Genomic DNA, 25,165 nt, shown 5'->3' with positions numbered 1-25,165 from the left:
GAACAGGCTGTTCTGAAGAACTCCCCCGAGGACTCCTCAAAAATGGACGCTTTTGACCTTCCTTTTTTTTCCAACAACACCTGGTGTCGAACTTTGAGATCGGCCCCAGCCCACAAAAACATTTCACCATCTCCATCCATCTATTTTCTACCGCTTATTCCCTTTCGGGGTCGCGGGGGGCGCTGGCGCCTATCTCAGCTATAATCGGGCGGAAGGCGGGGTACACCCTGGACAAGTCGCCACCTCATCGCAGGGCCAACACAGATAGACAGACAACATTCACACTCACATTCACACACTAGGGACCATTTAGTGTTGCCAATCAACCTATCCCCAGGTGCATGTCTTTGGAAGTGGGAGGAAGCCGGAGTACCCGGAGGGAACCCACGCAGTCACGGGGAGAACATGCAAACTCCACACAGAAAGATCCCGAGCCTGGATTTGAACCCAGGACTGCAGGACCTTCGTATTGTGAGGCAGACGCACTAACCCCTCTGCCACCGTGAAGCCCCATTTCAACATCTCTCCCAAGTTAATTGGGCATACATGCACGCACACGCCCCCCCCCCCCAAATCAATGCCTTCACCACCGCTTAATTCCTCTGGGTTTGCCTTTTGCTAAAATACTCACTAATAGTCACTAGAAAAATGGCTTAAAATATCTGGTTTTGTTGCCACAATTAGATTTTTTTCTCCCTAAACTTTTTTTTTCATGCACACATGTGACTGCGACTCACTGAAAATGACACAATCCACTTTTATGTCGCGACCCAGCAGTTGGGAACCTCTGGTCAACTGTATAACAGTTACTGTAATATTTCCATGTCCGTCCAGAGTGATTGACCACTTTGCAAAAATGAAAAGGAGACGTTACAGTTTACTTCTCAGAAAATGATTCCCTGAACAGACACACAACAGTTGTTCATTTATTCTACTTCTGTGGCTTTATTGTTTTGTGTATATTTTATAGTTTTGTGTATCTGAAATAGGATTAGCCACATTGCCATAAATGGAAATTAAATAATATAAAAAGAACCCAGAGATGTAGGGGTGCTTTATTTTTTGTTTTACTTTTGTAGATGTTAAATTTGCAGATGATTACTGCAATAAATATTTCAAAAGATTCATTGCTCTTCCTTTTTGCTTTTACCAGTAGCAGTTTAGAAGTCTGGAGTAAAAAAAAGTGCACCAGTAGGTCAAATGCATGAGTTAATTTCAGGTGGTTCATCAAAGATCCATACAACATCATCTGATGTGATTTCATAGTTTAAAGCACTATTTATGTATTTTTTATGATAAATAAGTGCTAAAAATGTTTTTGCTTGCGCGCTTTGCACGCTCACATGAATTATTTGTGCCCCAGGTGTGCCCCAGTACAGTATTAGGTCTAGTGACGCCCCTGGTAAAGACCCCCAAAAAACACGATTAATCCAAAAACGCATCTTATACGTACTTGAACTCTGCTGTGAGGAGGTTGAAGCCATTGTACAAGTGACTTTCTGTTGAGATCTTCTTCAGGTAAGAGTAGCTGTCCAGCTCCTTATCCACGAGGTAGTTTGACACAATAAAACCTGTATAATGGTAAGGATGGTGTTTAAAAGTATTGTTATATATTATATTGTATATATTGAAAACATTTTGAGAAAAAAAACCTTCCCACCTCGTCCATGTGCATCTGGGTTGGGCCGTCCTTCTAGGTAGTTTGTGATTGCGGCCAACTTGCCACTCTTGTTGATGCCCAGCCATGATCCTCCTTCTTTACCAAATTCCAGGTCCAGGCCTGATTTGTGAAATAGCAGAGTAAGAATCCTTAGTGATGTGTCCGACAACAATGACCACCAATAACCATCTCTGCATGTCTCTCCGAAGTACATGTCAAACTACTTCCTTAACGTAAATGACCGCCATAACCACAACACCAGGGGGAGCTCCACAAACCACGTTAAACCCAGATTTCGATCTAACAAAGGTCTTAACTCATTCTCTTTCTATGCCACATCAATGTGGAATGCACTCCCAACAGGTATAAAAGTAAGTGCATCTCTATATTCCTTCAAAAGCGCTCTAAAACAACACCTCCAGGCAACTTCAACACTTTACTAATACCCTCCTCCATTCACATCCCATCTCCCCGGATTATAAACAACTCAAATGTACTTCTAATGTATATACTTGTTCTTATGCTATGTGAACTCACGATGTTCTCTGCTGGCTGTACATATCCTACTAAATAAGACCTACACTGTTTCAATGTCCACATTTCTCTGTTGATGCAATTGTTGATGACTGAAGTTCTGATATCAACCAAAGCTCCCCACCCACCCCCCGGATTGTAAATAATGTAAATAATTCAATGTACATACTATGATGATTAACTTGTGTGATGACTGTATTATGTTGATAGTATATATTTGTACCATGAATTGATTAACGTGGACCCCGACTTAAACAAGTTGAAAAACGTATTCGGGTGTTACCATTTAGTGGTCAATTGTACGGAATATGTACTGTACTGTGCAATCTACTAATAAAAGTATCAATCAATCAATGCAACAACACAGTGTGGTACGCCAGCTGCACTGAAGCAGACGAACAGGCGATTCAGAGGGTCATAAAGTCTGCACAAAAAAATCATCGGCTGTCCCCTGCCCTCCCTGAAGGATTTACACAACTCCCGTTGCCTCAACAGAGCAAAAAACATTACCAAGGACAGCACACACCCTGGCTTCCACCTGTTCGACCTGCTACCATCAGGCAGGCGCTACAGGTGCATCAGAGCCAGAACAAACAGGCTCAGAGACAGCTTCTAACTTAAAATAATAATAATTCACCCCTATACAATATCATGCCCTAATACCCTACTGTGCAATACTACCCTTCGAGTGCAATACGTCCGACACTGATTGTTATTTATTACTTTGGTACTCTTGTCTTGCTCTGTATATTGTACAGTATTTTGTACTTCTATAGTGTTTTCTATATTGTACAGGATTGCTTATTATTTTTATTGGATAGTAGTCTGTTTATTTCAATTGTTAGTTTTTCCTTTTTATCTCTTATGTCATTTATTTCACCCCATATTTGTTCCCACTACCGCACCTTAAGTTGGAGTCTTTAATCTCGTTATATTCAAATATAATGACAATAAAGTTAATTCTATTCTATTCTATTCTAAGAATGTCAGCTCTTTGTATGCTATTCAAACAGCTTAGACTCAGGGTGTGGCTTACTTATGCTAAAATGTATTTATTTATTTTGTGGTACCAATGACTAGGCTTTATTAATTCTGTACAGCAACTCGTAGCCAAGTCACTATGCTGAGGTTTAATATATCCATTGAATTTTTTAGAATGAAAGATCTGTGCATTGTATAACATTAGAAAAGAATCGTAAGTGAGAGTCTTGTAGTTTTTCTGACCAGGGGTTAGTAGAAGATACCACTACTTGCTAGTATTTGTGCAACTGTACTATTTCAGAGTTCTTATTAGAAAGTATTCTTAGATTTACTTTTCAGTTTCGTGATATGGCACTTTTGAATTAGTCTGGAACAGGGGTCGGGAACCTTTTTGGCTGAGAGTGCCATGAAAGCCAAATATTTCACAATGTATTTCCGTAAGAGCCGTATAACATTTTTCAACACTGAAGACAACTAAATTCGTGCATTTTTAAGTATGACCAACATTTGTAGAGTATAATAAGTCTCTTATTCTTTTTAACAACATTTTTATTATAAAAGTTAACCAATAATACATATAATATTTCTTACCATTAATGCGACATCTTGAACAGGTGCGGTAGAAAACGGATGGTTGGATTAAATTGCATGAAAATGTTTTATAATTTGAACGTTATTTTTGAAACTGTGATTACCAGCCGAATTATTCATTACTTATCGTGTTAAACAATGTCAGATAAGATTTATCTGAGAGCCATAGGTTCCCTACCCCTGGTTTAAGCATTAAGACACCTTTTTACCTGCACTCTGCCTCCCGCTGTTTCCCACATCTACAAAGCAATTAGTTACCGACTGCCACCTACTGATATGGAAGAGTATTACACGGTTACTCGGCATAGCTCGGTTGGTAGAGTGGCTGTGCCAGCAACTTGAGGGTTGCAGGTTCGATTCCCGCGTCCACCATCCTAGTCACTGCCGTTGTGTCCTTGGGCAAGACACTTTACACACCTGCCCTCAGTGACACCCACACTGGTTTAAATGTGACTTGGATATTGGGCGTCATTTTGTAAAGCGCTTTGAGTCACTAGAGAAAAGCGCTATATAAATATAATTATCTGTAGTCATCAAAAGAGCCACGTCTGGCTCTAGAGCCATAGGTTCCCTACCCCTGGTCTGGAAGATAACTCCATCTCCTAATGTTCCCTGCGGGGAGCAGGTTGTGTGAGGTCTGTGTGTGGAAAGTCGTAAAGAGAGAGAAAGGATTGTTTTTTTTTGGACATTTCTTAAAGTTTTCAATGCAATCCATCTATATTTTTTTGAGTTATGGTGCTAACAAAGAGACAAACAAACCCTGGTGAAAACACAACCTGTTTGGTCTGCGTACCGCAAGGCAAAATCACCACTTTTGTCTGGAGTGTTTCCAAGAAGCCAGTTTGGACACAGCTTCTCATTCAATGCGTTTTCTTTATTTTCATGACTATTTACATTGTAGATTGTCACTTGAGGAATCAAAACTATATATGTGGAGTTATGTACTTAACAAAAAAAGGTGAAATAACTCAAAATCTGTTTTATATTATATATAGCCACACTTTGCTCTGATTATCAATCAATCAATGTTTACTTATATAGCCCTAAATCACTAGTGTCTCAAAGGGCTGCACAAACCACTACCACATCCTCGGTAGGCCCACATAAGGGCAAGGAAAACTCACACCCAGTGGGACGTCGGTGACAATAATGACTATGAGAACCTTGGAGAGGAGGAAAGCAATGGATGTCGAGCGGGTCTAACATGATACTGTGAAAGTTCAATCCATAGTGGATCCAACACAGTCGCGAGAGTCCAGTCCAAAGCGGATCCAACACAGCAGCGAGAGTCCCGTTCACAGCGGAGCCAGCAGGAAACCATCCCAAGCGCAGGCGGATCAGCAGCGCAGAGATGTCCCCAGCCGATACACAGGCAAGCAGTACATGGCCACTGGATCGGACCGGACCCCCTCCACAAGGGAGAGTGGGACATAGGAGAAAAAGAAAAGAAACGGCAGATCAACTGGTCTAAAAAGGGAGTCTATTTAAAGGCTAGAGTATACAAATGAGTTTTAAGGTGAGACTTAAATGCTTCTACTGAGGTGGCATCTCGAACTGTTACCGGGAGGGCATTCTTGAGTACTGGAGCCCGAACGGAAAACGCTCTATAGCCCGCAGACTTTTTTTGGGCTTTGGGAATCACTAATAAGCCGGAGTCTTTTGAACGCAGATTTCTTGCCGGGACATATGGTACAATACAATCGGCAAGATAGGATGGAACTAGACCGTGTAGTATTTTATACGTAAGTAGTAAAACCTTAAAGTCACATCTTAAGTGCACAGGAAGCCAGTGCAGGTGAGCCAGTACAGGTATATATGTATGTATATATGTATATAAAGGTATATACAGTACAGGTATATATGTATGTATATATGTATATAAAGGTATATACAGTACAGGTATATATGTATGTATATATGTATATAAAGGTATATACAGTACAGGTATATATGTATGTATATATGTATATAAAGGTATATACAGTACAGGTATATATGTATGTATATATGTATATAAAGGTATATACAGTACAGGTATATATGTATGTATATATGTATATAAAGGTATATACAGTACAGGTATATATGTATGTATATATGTATATAAAGGTATATACAGTACAGGCGTAATGTGATCAAACTTTCTTGTTCTTGTCAAATGTCTAGCAGCCGCATTTTGTACCAACTGTAATCTTTTAATGCTAGACATGGGGAGACCCGAAAATAATACGTTACAGTAGTCGAGGCGAGACGTAACAAACGCATGGATAATGATCTTGGCGTCTTTAGTGGACAGAATGGAGCGAATTTTAGCGATTACTGCTTTGCACACTCTTTGCATTCTCTCGATGATCTTCAAGAGGTAGTCACCTGTGACTACCTCTTGAAGAGGTAGAGTGGCCTTGCTAGCAACCTGACTACCTCTTGAAGTGACAAGGTAAATAGTCATGAAAATAAAGAAAACACATTGAAATGAGAAGGTGTGTCCACAGATCCACAGAACTTTCCTCCAGAAGGTCTTACCTTTGTCCATGTGATGTCATATGAAACAAAAATTGAGCTGTTTGGCCACAACACCCAGCAATATGTTTGGATGGATGGATGGATGGATAGATAGATAGATAGATAGTACTTTATTGATTCCTTCAGGAGAGTTCCTTCAGGAAAATGAAAATTCCATCAGCAGTGTACAGAGTTGAGATCAATTTAAAAAAAAAAGTAAAAAGTAAATAATGGGGGTTTAAATGGAAACAAAATAGAGAAATATTACAATAAGAATAAAAACTAAAAAGACACAATGGGAATAAAAATATAACGGTAAAATAAGAATATAACAAGACAAAGTAGGCAGTAGTGACCATGTTTTGAAAACGTATTGCACTGTTATTGTTTTGCATCCCCTGTCATCCTAGTACCCCTCAGAGAGGAGGAGGAGGAGGAGAAAAGGTGATAAAGGCCTACTGAAATGAGATGTTCTTATTTAAACGGGGGATAGCAGGTCCATTCTATGTGTCATACTTGATCATTTTGCCATATTGCCATATTTTTGCTGAAAAGATTTAGTAGAGAACATCGACGATAATTTTGCAACTTTTGGTCACTAATAAAAAAGCCTTGCCTGTACCGGAAGTAGCAGACGATGTGCGTGTGACGTCACGGGTTGTGGAGCTCCTCACATCTGAACATTGTTTATAATCATGGCCACCAGCAGCGAGAGCGATTCGGACCGAGAAAGCAACGATTTCCCCATTCATTTGAGCGAGTATGAAAGATTTGTGGATGAGGAAAGTGAGAGTGAAGAACTAGAGAAAAAAAAAAAGAGGGCAGTGGGAGTGATTCAGATAGGGAAGATGCTGTGAGAGGCGCCGTGGCAGCCGTGGGGGTGGCAGGACCACTCGGCCAAGCCCAACCGCAACAAGGGATAGAGCCATACCGCTTTGAACCCGACGGTGACGGTCAGGAGGACGCATATTGATGCTGGACTAACTAGCACACGACATAGATCGCCTTCAGAAAACAGAATGGTAAAATGTTTTTTATTAATACACATAATACACTGTATTTTGTGTTCAATCCACCAGTGTTCGCTTGACATCTCTGTTCCATAGTAAAGCTTGACTGTCATCAGTCGTCGGGGGCGGCATGGTGTAGTGGGTAGAGCGGCCGTGCCATAAACCTGAGGGTTGCAGGTTCGCTTCCCACCTATTGACATCCAAGTCGCTGCCGTTGTGTCCTTCAGCCTTTGCCCCCGGTGCCGCTCACACTGGTGAATGAATGATGAATGAATGATAGGTGGTGGTCGGAGGGGCCAAACTGGCAGCCACGCTTCCGTCAGTCTACCCCAGGGCAGCTGTGGCTACTGATGTAGCTTACCACCACCAGGTGTGAATGAATGAGTATCTAACGATAGAAAAGCGCGATATAAATCTAATCCATTCCGCCCGATTGTAGCTGAGATAGGCGCCAGCGCCCCCCGTGACCCCAAAAGGGAATAAGCGGTAGGAAATGGATGGATGGATATTATTATTATTATCTTTCGGGAATGTAAACAATGAAACACCGGCTGTGTTTGTGTTGCTAAAGCCGGCCTCAATACAACGCTTCCCACCTACAGCTTTCTTCTTTGATGTCTCCATTGTTCATTGAACAAGTCGCAAAAGATTCAGCAACACAGATGTCCAAAATAATGTGGAATTTTGCGATGAAAAATGACTTAATAGCTGGGAACGATGCTAGAACGAAATATCCTCTACAATCCGTGATGTCACACGCACGCGTCATCATACCGAAACGTTTCAGCGGGATTTTTCTGCGCCAAATTTAAAATGGCAATTTAGTAAACTAAAAAGGCCGTATTGGCATGTGTTGCAATGTTAATATTTCATCATTGATATATAAACTATCAGACTGCGTGGTCGCTAGTAGTGACTTTCAGTAGGTCTTTGATATATATATTAGGGGTGGGCAAATTAATGCGTTAATTACGCGTTAACTCATCAATCTATTAACGCCGACAATTATTTTTATCGCACATTTGCATATGTTGTTTACATGCTTTTATTTTGTTAACGCCTTTTCTTAACAAGATGGCATCTCCCGGATGTACTTCGGTGTCAAGGGGCTCTTGGTAAAGATGGAACATTTGGCAAAAATACCGGACAATTCTGCAAATGTCATGGCTGGCTTACAGCGTGGTCACTCCGGGATCACTTACGACCGCCAGACAATTCTGGATGTGGATAGATCGGGCCGTTTTGGACTGAATGAGGCGTGCTTGCTAGACCGGCTAGCTAGCATGGGAATACTTTGCCGGCTACATCCAGCGGCCTGTGAAGCAGCGGAGTATATGTGTTGTCTGTCTATTTATGAATAATGCAGACCAGGAGTGTTGGCTGAGTTCTTAACGTTTACTTTCAGAGCGTGCATATCACAACATACAAGATGTCGTCATGACGACACAACCTATACCGGGCTACCGCGCATGCTCGTCACTCCTGTTGCATGCTGGGTAGGGTAGTTCTTTTTTTCCCTGGCTCATAACATCACAATATAGTACCATGTATATGATGCCTTCAGTTTATCAAAGCACCAAGCAAACAATCGGAAAAGTCCCATCATATCAATTCCTAGATATGGTCATAATTATTTTAAGTGCACTACGCAGAATAAACACAGCATTATTAATATTGCTACCACGGATAATTTGATCAAAAATTCCCTAAAACAGCCCACTACCTATAATATAGGTTTTTTAAACATAAGATCCCTGATAAAAAAAAAAATGTTTCTGCTGTTACCTCAGAAATTGCCTGTTCAGATGTTATGATTGTGGCTCAGAGATTTGTATGTAGATTATATTTATTTTCCATAACAAACAGGATAACTTAAATACCCTGGCAGTGGCAATAAGCTTAAATGTTTGTAGTTACATTTTTTGAGTTGATTTTCATAAAATATGCTATTTAACTGCTACTGTTTAACAAGGACTGATTTAAATTGTGTTTGCACAACAAATGTTTTGGCGCTTTTGTTCATGTGGGAGAATATTCCAATAAAGGTGCACTACACACTACTTTTGAATTCATTATTGGGCTTTGCGTATACAATGCAGTTAATCCCGATTAATCGGAGAAATAATGCGATTAACTTCGATTACAATTTTTAATCGATGCCCAGCCCTAATATATAGTCAATATACCACAGTTTAGTTATAGTGATCATAAAAAATAAAGATAACAAATTAATAAATGTGATTTTTTTCCCCCCTGACTTTTAATGCCAGGAAAAAAAACGTTAGAATCCATTGCACTTCCTGATGATGAATAAAAAGAGGCCGCTTACAGTGACAGTGACATGTGGAAGCAAATCATCAGACTGCTCAGAGGCTGGATAGAAAGCTATAGCCTGATCCCACTGGGAGCTATAGCTTACTTCCCTTCTCGTCATGCCACGTCCCCTCCGGGTCCCCCCCCCCCTTGTGCCACAGACAAAGCAGTGCCATTTACTCCTGTCACATCGCATAAAAGCAGACATCAATTGAGGACCCGATGCTTTAGTCCTGACCCTTCTATTATAGAAGGAAGAAAAGCATCAGATGACCAACGAGGCTATCTCTGCGCTCCCCCCTTCAGAAGAAAGGAAAGGATGATTGATTTCTTCTGCAAAGCTATAACGTATATTGAACATTAGTCAATTAAATATAGTTTACTGCTGGAGGGGATGTTCTGTGATGGACTATTGGAATATGTGGTGCAAGAAGTGCACTATTTCTTCATTATTGAAAACTGTGTAGCCTTGAATTAAATTGCGATTCCAAACAAGATTACTTTTTATATTCCCTTACATTTGATGAGATAGCAGAACCACAGGTGACCTGGCATGCCATTAATTTACTGAAAGTAGCGAACTATCTTCCTATTTGACGGCTGACCTTTTGCATGATAACCAATGTGAGACATACTGTATCCGTCTAACCAACGCAATGAGGGCAAAGGTTGGGACAGTAAATGGAACTGAAAATGCTCCTTCTTTCCAGCTCAGACTGCTGGAGTGTGTACAGGGACAATGTTTTGACATTCATCCAGCAGATTTAGGAACTCAAAGTTGATCTGCCGTTTCTTTTCTTTTTCTTCTATGTCCCACTCTCCTTTGTGGAGGGAGTCCGGTCCGATCCGGTGGCCATGTACTGCTCGCCTGTGTATCGGCTGGGGACATCTCTGCGGTGCTGATCAGCCTCCGCTTGGGATGGTTTCCTGCTGGCTCCGCTGTGAACGGGACTCTCGCTGCTGTGTTGGATCCGCTTTGGACTGGACTCTCGCGACTGTGTTGGATCCATTGTGGATTGAACTTTCACAGTATCATGTTCTCATATGTTCTCATAGTCATCAGTATCATCAGTATCATTGTATCATGTTCTCATAGTCATCATTGTCACCGACGTCCCATGGGCCTACCGAGGATGTCGCAGTGGTTTGTGCAGCCCTTTGAGACACTAGTGATTTAGGGCTATATAAGTAAACATTGATTGATTGAAAGGTCACTGATGTTGCATTAAGATGGCCTGGCTTGGTCTGCTTCATCCCAAAAGGTATTTGATAGTCTTGAGTTCATATACTTTTGGACCTTGCTGTGTGCACTGGGGCACAGCCATGCTGGAACAAAATTATAGCACGGTTTTTGTTGTTAATCCTTTCTTAAAGGTCCGATAAAAACCAAATCTTAATAAAACTAAAGCGAAATAACCACGGAATATCCAATAAATCCGTTCCAGACACCCAAAAATATGAAAACAAAACACATTTTATCGAGATTAATTCTAGTTTTAGCCCTGCGATGAGGTGGTGACTTGTCCAGGGTGTACCCCGCCTTCCGCCCGATTGTAGCTGAGATAGGCACCAGCGCCCCCCGCCACCCCAAAAGGGAATAAGCGGTAGAAAACGGATGGATAATTCTATTTTTACATGCAGAAAGCAATGTGAAAAACATAAAAATGGATAAACTAACATTTAACATTATGATTAGCTTTATTAAAGACTCCTGAAAGGCAATCAGTCTGCTTGCTGTGTGGATTTTACATTCAATAAATATTATTTATATTAAAAAAATGTCAAAAGTGTGATACAGAAAAACCACCACTGTGTGTCAGGGATACATAATCTAGCATCCAAACGGCTTCTCCAACGACAGGTTTTTTTTCTTACCGTACCAACTTAAATGAATTCAACAGCGGTTGTTTGTAAAGGGCTTAATAAATAATGTCATCGTCTCATTGTCTTTATCCCAGTGCTGACATTTCCAAATCAATGAAAAAAAAGCACGTAGTATACTTTGCTTGGCACTTGATTCCGCACGATGATACGTGGACAAACAAACATTTTTGTTACCTGCAATATTTGGCCGTAAAATAACTGAACCATGAACTAAAACCTAAGCAAAATTTTCTTTAAAACCAGATCAGCCAGAAGTGGGATATACAAAAACCAAGGAACCACTGTAGTTTAAAGCAAATAATTGATATTCTAAAATTAGGAGTGAGCTAAGTGGTCAAATCCAAACCATGATTAAGTAATTGTTTATTAGGGGTGAATCTAGGAGTGTAACAAATAACCGATATGAAACAGAAAATCAGTTTTAATTTAAAATATGTGAGTGCATCGGTACACGGGTCCCTGGATCGTAAATAAAATCTACTAGCTGATGGTCCCATTACAAAGTTATGAATTGGTTTAAAGGGGAACATTATCACAATTTCAAAAGGGTTAAAAACAATAAAAATCAGTTCCCAGTTGCTTTTTGTATTTTTTTTCAAAATGTTACCGGTCTCGGAATATCCCTAAATAAAGCTTTAAAGTGCCTTATTTTCGCTCTCTCCGAAGACACTGGCCATTTCCCTGTGACGTCACACAGTGCTGCCAATGTAAACAAACAATGGGAATACCACAGCAAGATATAGCGACATTAGCTCGGATTCAAACTGGGATTTCAGCGACTTAAGCGATTCAACAGATTACGCATGTATTGAAACAGATGGCTGGAGTATGAAAGTATTGAAGAAGAAACTGAAGCTATTGAGCGAATTCATAGTCATAGCATGGCCGAATAGCTGCGTTAGCATCGCGGGTAAAATGTGCGGACCAACGATCAGTACTTTCGCATCTTTTGACACTGGAGCAACTTAAATCCGTCGATTGGTAAGTGTTTGTTTCGCATTAAATGTGGGTGGAAGGAAACGTAGTATAGTTGCAAATGCATCTACAGGTTATCCATACATCTCTGTGCCATGTCTGCTTTAGCACCGCCGGTAAATAGCATGTTAGCATCAATTAGCATAGCATGTTAGCATCGATTAGCTGGCAGTCAACATCAATAAAACTCACCTTTGTGATTTCGTTGACTATCGTTGCAAATGCATCTACAGGTTATCCATACATCTCTGTGCCATGTCTGCCTTAGCATCGCCGGTCAAATGTGGAGACACTCTGGCACATTCAATGGGGGTCTGGCGGCAGATTTCTTGCCACTTTCGCATCTTCGGGCCAGTGGTGCAACTTGAATCCCTCCCTGTTAGTGTTGTTACACCCTCCGACAACACAACGTCGAGGCATGATGTCTCCAAGGTTCCAACAAATAGTCAAAAAAACGGAAAATAACAGAGCTGAGACCCGGTGTTTGTAATGTGTTGAAAATGAAAATGGCGGGTGTTACCTCGGTGACGTCACATTCTGACGTCATCGCCTCCAGCGCATTAAACAGAAAGGCGTTTAATTCGCCAAAATTCACCCATTTAGAGTTCGGAAATCGGTTAAAAAAATAGATGGTCTTTTTTCTGCACCATCAAGGTATATATTGACGCTTACATAGGTCTGCTGATAATGTTCCCCTTTAACTAATCTGCTACTCAGCTGGAAACCCTGTGAACCCGTGCTCTGATTTGTTATCTCGCTCTCCTTGCGTATATTGCTGCGTTGCAACTATGTGACGAAGCTGCGGTTTCTCTCCCCGATCGATGGGAAACATTCAATATGGATACTGTAATAGTTACCTTACTAATAAGGTAGTACACAGATGTGAGTGTATTTGTGTCAACATTGCCAATTTTTCTCATTAGATTTCACCTCATTCCAATTTTTTTCAAATGTTTTTTTTAAATTTTTGCAATCCTATCAATTTTGCAATTTTTGCAGAATGTGTGGCGGGCCGGTAAACGATTAGCTGCAAATATATATCATTATGTGGCCATCTTGATTTCCGACTTCGCTACTGGAACGCTCATAACTCGGCTGTGACGTCATTCCAAGATCCAAATTCAAATTCCGAGCTTAAAGGAACGAACCATTAGCTGCTTCCCTCTTGCACTGGCTTCCTGTGCACTTAAGATGTGACTTTAAGGTTTTACTACTTACGTATAAAATACTACACGGTCTAGCTCCAGCCTATCTTGCCGATTGTATTGTACCATATGTCCCGGCAAGAAATCTGCGTTCAAAAGACTCCGGCTTGTTAGTGATTCCTAGAGCCCAAAAAAAGTCTGCGGGCTATAGAGCGTTTTCTGTTCGGGCTCCAGTACTCTGGAATGCCCTCCCGGTAACAGTTCGAGATGCTACCTCAGTAGAAGCATTTAAGTCTCACCTTAAAACTCATCTGTATACTCTAGCCTTTAAATAGACCTCCTTTTTAGACCAGTTGATCTGCCGCTTCTTTTCTTTCTCCTATGTCCCCCCCTCCCTGGTGGAGGGGGTCCGGTCCGATGACCATGGATGAAGTACTGGCTGTCCAGAGTCGAGACCCAGGATGGACCGCTCGTCGGGACCCAGGATGGACCGCTCGCCTGTATCGGTTGGGGACATCTCTACGCTGCTGATCCGCTTGAGATAGTTTCTTGTGGACGGGACTCTCGCTGCTGTCTTGGATCCGCTTGAACTGAACTCTCGCGGCTGTGTTGGAGCCACTATGGATTGAACTTTCACAGTATCATGTTAGACCCGCTCGACATCCATTGCTTTCGGTCCCCTAGAGGGGGGGGGTTGCCCACATCTGAGGTCCTCTCCAAGGTTTCTCATAGTCAGCATTGTCACTGGCGTCCCACTGGATGTGAATTCTCCCTGCCCACTGGGTGTGAGTTTTCCTTGCCCTGATTTGTGCAGTCCTTTGAGACATTTGTGATTTGGGGCTATATAAATAAACATTGATTGATTGATTGATTGATTGTCCTGTCATGTTTGGTTTCCAACAGTATTTAGTGATGTCAAGATAAATTATGTTTTTGCTATGTAATACGCGATCTACAATAGATTTATTAATATAGTGTATGAATATTGTTTATTTGGGTTTTATTGATGCTAACATTGCAGCATGCAAGCCACAACAACAGCACACAAATCTATTCCTTGTGGAAATGTTCTAAAGAAAACTGCTCAAATGTAGTAAATACAGTATATAACAAATTAATACTTTAAACAAGAAAGTATACCAAACGGTATAATATTGCAAAAAAAATCAATTTGGATCAAATCCCACCAAATACTAAAATGTATCCTTTCTGAATGGTATCATTCTTCATGTTTCCAGATACGTATTGAATCGGTTCAAATTGGAGCTATAATCCCCCCTAGGGTGCATCTGCAAACTTTGGTCTTTAAAGTGAGCAACATTTGGCAGCGTCTTGTATGACTTACCACTGAGAACTTCATTGTTGGGCCCCCAGAAGTCTGCAACCTTGGATGGCCTGTTGTAAAACTCATCTCTGTTTGCAGCCAAAATCAGCCTGGGGATAGAGGAGGTCATTTAGTTAGTGTTTTTTCTGTGATTCAGGTAGTAGTTTGTGAACCAACCAACATTGTCTTACATATATCCGACATGATATTCAATTGCAAATATTTTCTAGTGTGTGAGGACAACACACATTTATATTGGCTGTTACTTCTGCCGCACACTTTGTAAATTAAGGTAATGTTAAAGTCCTACTGAAAGCCACTACTAGCGACCACGCAGTCTGATAGTTTATATATCAATGATGAAATATTAACATTGCAACACATGCCAATACGGCCAGGTTAGTTTACTAAATTGCAATTGTAAATTTTGCGCCGAAAAATCCTGATGAAACGTCTCGGTATGATGACGCGTGCGTGTGATGTCACAGATTGTAGAGGACATTTTGTTCCAGCATCATTCCCAGCTATAAGTCGTCTGCTTTAATCGCATAATTCCACAGTATTCTGGACATCTGTGTTGCTGAATCTTTTGCAACTTGTTCAATGAAAAATGGAGACGTCAAAGAAGAAAGCTGTAGGTGGGAAGCGGTGTATTGCGGCCGCCAAACACAGCCGGTGTTTCATTGTTTACATTCCCGAAAGTTGACGGTGAAGCTTTACTATGGAACAGAGCGGTCAAGCGAACACGGTTGGATTGGACCACACACACAAAGTACAGTGTATTATGCAGCGATCATTTCGAAAGATCGTATTTCGAAGAGGGTCCCTTGCGAAGGGCAGAGATGAGCATCGCCACCACCCGTCGACTGGTGCTGAAGAAAGGTGCGGGACGGAACTTCAGGTTGTAGAGGTACGACCGAATAATCTCACTAAAACACTAGTAACCCAATAAGCAGATAAGGGATTTTCCAGAATTATCCTAGTAAATGTGTCTAATAACATCAGAATCGCTCCCACTGTTTAGTCTTTCTTTTCTTTCTAGTCCTTCACTCTCACTTTCCTCATCCACAAATCTTTCATCTTCGCTCAAATTAATGGGAAAATCGTCACTTTCTCGGTCCGAATCGCTCTCGCTGCTGGTGGCCATGATTGTAAACAATGTTCAGATGTGAGGAGCTCCACAACCCGTGACGTCACGCGCACATCGTCTGCTACTTCCGGTACAGGCAAGGCTTTTTTATCAGCACCTAAAGTTGCCAACTTTAGCGTCGATGTTCTCTACTAAATCCTTTCAGCAAAAATATGTCAATATCGCGAAATGATCACGTATGACACATAGAATGGACCTGCTATCCCCGTTTAAACAAGAAAATCTCATTTCAGTAGGTTAAAGTCCTTATGTGCCCAAGGACTTATTTTCTGATTTTGCAAACAATAAAAAAACAACAAAAAACGAGTTTGGTAGTAAAATAAATCAAACTAATTACTGCCGTATTGACAATACTGTATACTGATGCTATACTTAATATCTTTACTATCAATATTTGTATTGATCCACCCACTTATTGTGTTTTCCTACGGTGTGTATAGCTGTACAGTAGCTATACTGGCTCACCTGCACTGGCTTCCTGTGCACTTAAGATGTGACTTTAAGGTTTTACTACTTACGTATAAAATACGACACGGTCTAGCTCCATCCTATCTTGCCGATTGTATTGTACCATATGTCCCGGAAAGAAATCTGCGTTCAAAGGACTCCGGCTTATTAGTGATTCCTAAAGCCCAAAAAAAGTCTGCGGGCTATAGAGCGTTTTCATTTTGGGCTCCAGTACTCTGGAATGCCCTCCCGGTAACAGTTCGAGATGCTACCTCAGTAGAAGCATTTAAGTCCCACCTTAAAACTCATCTGTATACTCTAGCCTTTAAATAGTCCTCCTTTTTAGACCAGTTGATCTGCCGCTTCTTTTCTTTTTTCTCCTATGTCCCCCCCTCCCTTGTGGAGGGGGTCCGGTCCGATGACCATGGATGAAGTACTGGCTGTCCAGAGTCGAGACCCAGGATGGACCGCTCGTCGGGACCCAGGATGGACCGCTCGCCTGTATCGGTTGGGGACATCTCTACGCCGCTGATCCGCCTCCGCTTGAGATGGTTTCCTGTGGACGGGACTCTCGCTGCTGTCTTGGATCCGCTTTGAACTGAACTCTCGCTTGGAGTTGGAGCCACTATGGATTGAACTTTCACAGTATCATGTTGGACCCGCTCGACATCCATTGCTTTCGGTCCCCTAGAGGGGGGGGTTGCCGACTTCTGAGGTCCTCTCCAAGGTTTCTCATAGTCAGCATTGTCACTGGCGTCCCACTGGATGTGAATTCTCCCTGCCCACTGGGTGTGAGTTTTCCTTGCCCTTTTGTGGGTTCTTCCGAGGATGTTGTAGTCGTAATGATTTGTGCAGTCCTTTGAGACATTTGTGATTTGGGGCTATATAAATAAACATTGATGTGTAGCTATTGCTAATCCTTGTCCAAATTGGACATGAATGCGGCATATTTGCTTGTGCAAATAGTATTCCGAATACAGCCGGGGAAAAACAAGGACACACGGGTTCACCTTTCCCCAGGTTCATGTCTGAGTCAGTGCACAAACACCTCTGATCTGATCTCCTTAGGCAGGGTCAGACTCCCGGAGACAAGGACAAAGATGGACTAAGTCCAGGTGGGACGTTCCCTCTCAGGCTTTGGGGGCTTTAAAATAAAGCCTGGCTCCACATCACACCTTAATTCATATGGATGGCACACAGTGCAGGAGTGCACGCATTTGTGCTATTTCAGACACCGACAACAAATGTTGATAGTGGGTTTTAAAGGGGAGTTGCACTTTTTTGGAATTAGGCCTATAATTCACAATCCTTATGAAAGACAAGGACATATATATGTCTTTTTTTTTTAAAACATTCAAACTCCTACATAAACGGAAATAAAAGTCAGCTTACAACAGAGCCTATGGGAGCAATGAAGTCGTTGAATCTAGTCCCACCATAAAACCCAATAAAACAACATTCAAAAAGTGCCAACATTAAACTATTTACATTCTGTGACCTGAATATTAACCAAGTATTGGTTATATTGTTATTGTAAGCGCTATGCATTTCAAAGCATATCGTATCTGGGACCTAAGAGCCTTTAAATAGACTCCCTTTTTAGACCAGTTGATCTGCCGTTTCTTTTCTTTTTCTCCTATGTCCCACTCTCCCTTGTGGAGGGGGTCCGGTCCGTTGGCCATGGATGAAGTACTGGCTGTCCAGAGTCGGGACCCAGGATGGACCGCTCGTCTGTGTATCGGTTGGGGACATCTCTGCGCTGCTGATCCGCCTCCGCTTGGGATGGTTTCCTGTTGGCTCTACTGTGGACGGGACTCTTGCGGCTGTGTTGGATCCGCTTGGGACTGGACTCTCGCGGCAGTGTTGGATCCACTTTGGATTGAACTTTCACAGTATCATGTTAGACCCGCTCGACATCCATTACTTTCGGTCCCCTAGAGGGGGGGGGTTGCCTACATATGTGGTCCTCTCCAAGGTTCTCATAGTCATCATTGTCACCGACGTCCCACTGGGTGTGAGTTTTCCTTGCCCTTATGTGGGCCTACCGAGGATGTCGTAGTGGTTTATGTTGTGGTTTGTGCAGCCCTTTGAGACACTAGTGATTTAGGGCTATAAAAATGAACATTGATTGATTGAACAGGGGTGTCCAAAGTGCGGCCCGGGGGCCATCTGCGGCCCGCAGCAAATCGTTTACCGGCCCGCCACACATTCTGCAAAAATTGCAAAATTGATCGTATTGCAAAAATTTAAAAAAACATTTGAAAAAAATTGGAATGAGGTGAAATCTAATGAGAAAAATTGCCAATGTTGACACAAAGCTGCCATGCAGGCAGTTTTTTTTGTTCCTTTTGTCTTTATTTTCTTTTTTTTCCATTGCTCAAAAAAATCTGTTATAATGAATAATTACTTAAAAATGATCACTTTAAAATGTTTTATGTGGAAAAAATATTGCATACGTTGTGTGGTTGCCATATAAAAACATCAAAGTCTTGACAAAAGATCATAAAACAAACAAAATAATAGTTCAAACTTAAAATCGACAGACATATCGGAAAGTTGATCTTGAAATTTAAGTGTTAAAAGTAAAAAAAAACCTAATAAAAATGTATCACTTTATGAGTGGGGGACCTTTCGCATCTCAAATATATTTAGTAGGATTTTATTTAACTTTTCACTGTGATTACTCAAAAATATTAAATAATTAAAATCAATGGTGTCCTGAATTATTGATCTTTGAGGGCTTTAATTGCTAAATAAAGGAACTCTCCTGATGGAATCAATAAAGTACTATCTATCTATCTAAATACTGCATATTTCAGTTTTACTATAGAAAACAAAGTTTTATTTGACAGAAAAGGCATAAAACCTTATTTGTTTGACTTTATATCAACCTCAAGTTGATATAGAGATTTACTGTAAGCATTAAATTAAAAAAAATAATAATAATTTGACTTATTTTAAAAATTTTAGTGACTGAGACCCTCTATGCTCCCCAGGAGCCCTGAGGATTAAAAAAAAAATCCATATATTTTGTTATGGTTTGAAAATGAAAAATATCAAAATGCTTAAATTCTTCTGTGTGCGGCCCTCTGTGGAAAAAGTTTGGACACCCCTGGTATACAACATAGTACATCAATACAAGTTAGAGTGCATAAACAAGAGGCACACCTTTTAAAAAATACAGTTTCTCTCTTAAAAGTGACTGCTGTACTATATATGCTGGGAAAACATGATCTTTTCATTAAACATTCAGAGATGGTTTAAGAACATCTACCTGTAGGCATTTTTTGATGCGGGCCTCGGGTCAAACTTGAAAAAAATGATACACATGGATGTCTTGGGGGATTGATGACAGGCTTTTGTCCGTTCAAAACTCAGTCATATCTGGCGGAGACAAGACAAAAGCAAAAACAAACAACACATATTTGTTTAAAATGAATGCACAGAAGGAGTGTGTCCAGAGAACCATGTTTAAATTAGATCAGGGGTAGGGAACCTATGGCTCGGGAGCCAGATGTGGCTCTTTGGATGACTGCATCTGGCTCTCTGATAAATCTGAGCTGATGTTGCTTAAAACGATAAGTAATGAATAATTTCACTTGTAATCACAGTGTTAAAAATAATGTTCAAAATATAAAACATTTTCATGCATTTTTAATCCATCCATCTATCCGTTCAAGAAGTTGCGTTATTGGTAACGAGTTATTTATTTATTATTGGTTAGTGTGGGGCTTGCCCTCCTGGGGGTTCTTCAGACCCCCAAGCACCGACATGATAGCCTGTTTCAGGGTTACAATATTGTTTTATTTTTCAACAAGTCTCTCAGTTGTTTTCCAGCAATTGTATTTCCAGCCCCAACCCCGTCTCTCCTCCTGGCTGCTGCTTATAACAGAGCGACAGGTGATTAGATAACAAGGCCCAGGTGGGCCGTCTACGCACCTGTCGCTGCAGGCCCGCAGGCCACGCCCCCTCCACAGTTAGCTTCAGAATAACAATGTTATTACAAGGAATAAAAGACCTATTATACTCTAGAAGTGTTGGTCTTACTTAAAAATGTACATGTTTAGTTGTGTTCAGTGTTAAAAAAAATATTATATGGCTCTTACGGATATACATTTTAAAATATTTGGCTTTTCGGCTCTCTCAGCCAAAAAGGTTCCCGACCCCTGAATTAGATCATTGCACTGTTAGAATAGAACAGTGTTTCTAAAACCTTTATTTATTTATTTTTCTAACCAACTACCAGCTTGGAAAACACTTGGCTCTTCATGATAAGCATTCATTCAAAATCAAGGCAGAGGTTGGATTTAATAAATATATTTAATATTTTGGCCAAAACGTCTACCCCACACTCCTCAGCCATCCCGGTAAGGTCTATTCAGGTGTACTGCAGAGGAGGCTATGCCGGATAGTCGAACCTCGGATTTAGGAGGAACAGTGTGGTTTTCGTCCTGGTCGGGGAACTGTGGACCAGCTCTATACTCTCGGCAGGGTTCTTGAGGGTGCATGGGAGTTTGCCCAACCAGTCTACATGTGCTTTGTGGACCTGGAGAAGGCATTCGACCGTATCCCTCGGGAAGTCCTGTGGGGAGTGCTCAGAGAGTATGGGGTATCGGACTGTCTTATTGTGGCGGTCCGCTTCCTGTATGATCAGTGCCAGAGCTTGGTCCGCATTGCTGGCAGTAAGTCGGACACGTTTCCAGTGAGGGTTGGACTCCGCCAAGGCTGTCCTTTGTCACCCATTCTGTTCATAACTTTTATGGACAGAATTTCTAGGCGCAGTCAAGGCGTTTGCGGGATCCGGTTTGGTGGCTGCAGGATTAGGTCTCTGCTTTTTGCAGATGATGTGGTCCTGATGGCTTCATCTGGCCAGGAGCTTCAGCTCTCACTGGATCGGTTCGCAACAGAGTGTGAAGCGACTGGGATGACAATCAGCAACTCCAAGTCCGAGTCCATGGTTCTCGCCCGGAAAAGGGTGGAATGCCATCTCCGGGTTGGGGAGGAGACCCTGCCCCAAGTGGAGGACTTCAAGTACCTCAGAGTCTTGTTCACGAGTGAGGGAAGAGTGGATCGTGAGATCGACAGGCGGATCGGTGCGGCGTCTTCAGTAATGCGGACGCTGTATCGATCCCTTGTGGTGAAGAAGGAGCTGAGCCGGAAGGCAAAGCTCTCAATTTACCGGTCGATCTACGTTCCCATCCTCACCTATGGTCATGAGCTTTGGGTCATGACCAAAAGGACAAGCTCTGCCATCCGGGAGGAACTCAAAGTAAAGCCGCTGCTCCTCCACATGGAGAGGAGCCAGATGTGGTGGTTCGGGAAACTGCTCAGGATGCCACCCCAATCATCCAACCGGTAGAAGACCACGGGGAAGACCCAGGACACGTTGGGAAGACTATGTCTCCCGGCTGGCCTGGGAATGCCTTGGGATTTCCTGGGTGGAGCTGGAGGAAGTGGATGGGGAATGGAAAGTCTGGGCTTCCCTGCTTGGGCTGCTGCCCCCGCGACCGGACCTCGGATAAGCGGAAGAAGATTGATATATATATATATATATGTATATATATATATATATATATGTGTATGTATGTATGTATGTATGTATGTATGTATGTATGTATATATATATATATATATATATATATATATATATATATATATATATATATATATATATATATATATGGCGGGCTTGGGATAGTGGTCATGCAAGCAACCTGAGGGTTCCTGGTTCAATCTCCACCTACTACCGACCTCGTCACGTCCGTTGTGTCCTTGATCAAGACACTTTACCCTTGCTCCTGATGGGTCGTGGCTAGGGCCTTGCATTGCAGCTCCCGCCATCATTGTGTGAATGTGTGTGTGAATGGGTGAGTGTGGAAATAGTGTCTTTGTGTTCCTTGAAGGTAGAAAAAAGCGCTATACAAGTGTAACCCATTTACCATATATACTGTATATAGATAGATGTGTGTGTGTATGTATATATCTATATATATATATATAGATAGATAGATACATATACATACATATACCATATTTCCTTGAATTGCCGCCGGGACGCTAATTAATTTAAAACCTCTTCTCACTCCGGCGTTTACCAAAGGCATGCGGTAAATTTAGGCCTGTGCTTATAAATTTGAGTGTGATGTAAGGATACCATCATGAATAGCACATTTAATTAAGAAAAAACGTTATGATGGTCTTACCTTTACTTATAAATGAAGTCCATGCGCAGCTCCTTCTGATCAAAAGCATCGATAACTTCTTTATAGAAGTCTTCCTTATCTTTCTTCAGTTTTAAAAGTCTCTCTCTCTCGATGGAGATCTTCCTTTATTACCTCCTGCTTGGATTGAAAGTCCAGTTTAGAAAACGGTTTTATTTTAGATATGTAATCCTCCATGTTAAAAGTGCAAGCGAGAGGAAAAAATAAACGATCGCTGCTTGTTGTCACTTCTTCTGCAGCCGAGTAGTCGCAAGAAGGATCACTAGCGCCCTCTACCACCAGGAGGCGGGAGTCATTTAATGACTCATATTTGACACACGCAGCTACGGTATATTAATAAAACATAGCTGCTTACTGTTCTTTTTAGCATATTCAATAGCTTGGACCTTAAATCCTACTGAATAGCTCTTAATCTTCTTCCCTTTATGCGATTTCAAATGATTGAAATCAGCCTCCTCTATTGTGAAAATGATGACAGGTGAAGTGTCACTCGTGACGTGACGAGTTTGACCCGGCGGAAATTCTAGGCATGTGCTAATTATTTGGCGAAACGAGTTGGACCCGGCGGAAATTCTAGACATGCGCTAATAAAAATAATATTTTGCGAAATGAATTCGACCCGGCGTTAATCCTGAGCCGGCGGTAATGCTAAGAATGCGCTAATTATTTTGCGAAACGAGTTTTACCCGGCAGTAATTCTAGGCAGGCGCATACTATATACTTGGCGGCAATTCAAGGAAATACAGTATATACATGTATATACACACACACATATATATATATGTATATATATATATATATATACATACATACACACGGTATAGCTCGGTTGGTAGAGTGGCCGTGCCAGCAACTTGAGGGTTCCAGGTTCGATCCCCGCTTCCGCCATCCTAGTCACTGCCGTTGTGTCCTTGGGCAAGACACTTTACCCACCTGCTCCCAGTGCCACCCACGCTGGTTTAAATGTAACTTAGATATTGGGTTTCACTATGTAAAGCGCTTTGAGTCACTAGAGAAAAAGCGCTATATAAATGTCATTCACTTCACTTCACACACACACACACACACACATACACACACACATATACTTATACATATACATATACACACACACACACACACACACACACACACACACACACACACACACACACACACACACACACACACACACACACACACACACACACATCCAAATTCTACCGCTTGTCCCGTTCGGGGTTGCAGGGGGTGCTGGAGCCTATCTCAGCTGCATTCATACATACATATATGTATATATAAACAAACACGTACACACACACACACACACACACACACACACACACACACACACACACACACACACACACACACACACACACAGTATGTCATTGTACAAATCAACAAACGCATTTTTAATAGCTACTTCAAATACAGTTCAAACAGTAGATCATGAATGACTAAACCAAAACAATTTACATTTACTAAATTAGCCCTAACGTGATGCTAGAAAATGAGCTTGTATGTGCAAGAAAAAGAGCTATGGAAAACAATTAATTTACTCAACATCCTGCTTCTTCTTCAACTAAACAAACAAGTTACGTGTTTACCTTAGTGACGAAACCTAGAAAACACATGCAGTACTAACTAGTATGTCTGCGTCCATGCATCCATTTCCTACCGCTTGTCCCTTTCGGGGTCTACTTCCCAGGCAATATTTCGACTACTTAAAGCATAACAGCGCAAGCTAATGTTAGCAACAGTACAGTCAATAGTATTGTATAAAAAAACAACAAGACACAAACATTAGTAGTTAATGGCTGTTGAAGTATTGTAAGTAGTTGCTCACCGGTTATATTCAGCAGTACTCGCCGGCACAAAGTTGTTTTATTGCACTTTTGTACCTCCTGACTCCACACTTTCTGTGGCTGTTTAAAGGTGGCAGTGCCATTGGTCAACTCGATTTGCGACTCCGGTCGTTTTTTATTGACTTTATATATCGAGTGTCACTGGTTAAGTCTAGAATCCGCCCGCGATTGTATTTTCGGCACATAAAACGAGCGCACTCCTTTTTCAGGCTCATGTGTTGGCTCTGATTGGCCAAATCAGCCGGTAGGAAGGAGAATACATTTTATTTCCGGTATTTGATATTACCAGAATAAGAGAAAAATGTGTAAGGAACCAAAAAAATATCAATGATAATTGGTAATTGTTCTGACTATTTTGTATTACAGAAAATAAAAAAAGAGTTATATACATGACTCTACACGAATTTGACCATAAATAAATGTACGGCGGTATTTGTTTGGCTTTTATTCTGAAAAGCCGAAATTGAATACAGTCTATCTATTTGCGTGTACTTTACGGTGCAATAGAAAACAGTAAATTGTTATTAATACTCTTCCAAAATTTTACTTACGTTTTTACAAGCGTTGTTCGAAAAAAATTT

At 41.3% G+C, this 25,165-nt stretch overlaps 1 protein-coding gene across 3 annotated transcripts in view; it reads right to left on the bottom strand.

Annotated features, from left to right (window-relative positions):
- tango2 (transport and golgi organization 2 homolog (Drosophila)) overlaps positions 1 to 24,720 on the bottom strand; it is a 42,126-nt gene extending 17,406 nt beyond the window's left edge. For 2 of the 3 annotated variants that reach the window (XM_061907102.1, XM_061907100.1), the window contains exons 1-5: positions 24,566 to 24,720; positions 19,791 to 19,900; positions 14,941 to 15,029; positions 1,661 to 1,780; positions 1,454 to 1,571 (exon numbers count right to left, since the gene is read on the bottom strand). In XM_061907102.1, the coding sequence (XP_061763086.1) occupies positions 1,454 to 1,571; positions 1,661 to 1,780; positions 14,941 to 15,029; positions 19,791 to 19,846 (383 nt within the window). In that variant the 5' untranslated portion in view covers positions 19,847 to 19,900; positions 24,566 to 24,720. Of the gene's footprint in view, positions 1 to 1,453; positions 1,572 to 1,660; positions 1,781 to 14,940; positions 15,030 to 19,790; positions 19,901 to 22,719; positions 22,858 to 24,565 lie in introns of all 3 variants that reach the window. The other variant, XM_061907101.1, reaches the window with a different exon arrangement.
- Between the last annotated feature and the right edge of the window lie 445 nt (positions 24,721 to 25,165).

This window comes from Nerophis ophidion, linkage group LG07, assembly GCF_033978795.1.
Source record: "Nerophis ophidion isolate RoL-2023_Sa linkage group LG07, RoL_Noph_v1.0, whole genome shotgun sequence".
Classification (NCBI taxonomy): domain Eukaryota; kingdom Metazoa; phylum Chordata; class Actinopteri; order Syngnathiformes; family Syngnathidae; genus Nerophis; species Nerophis ophidion.
Note: the sequence above shows the minus strand (reverse complement) of the source record. Positions and strands in the feature narration are given on the sequence as shown.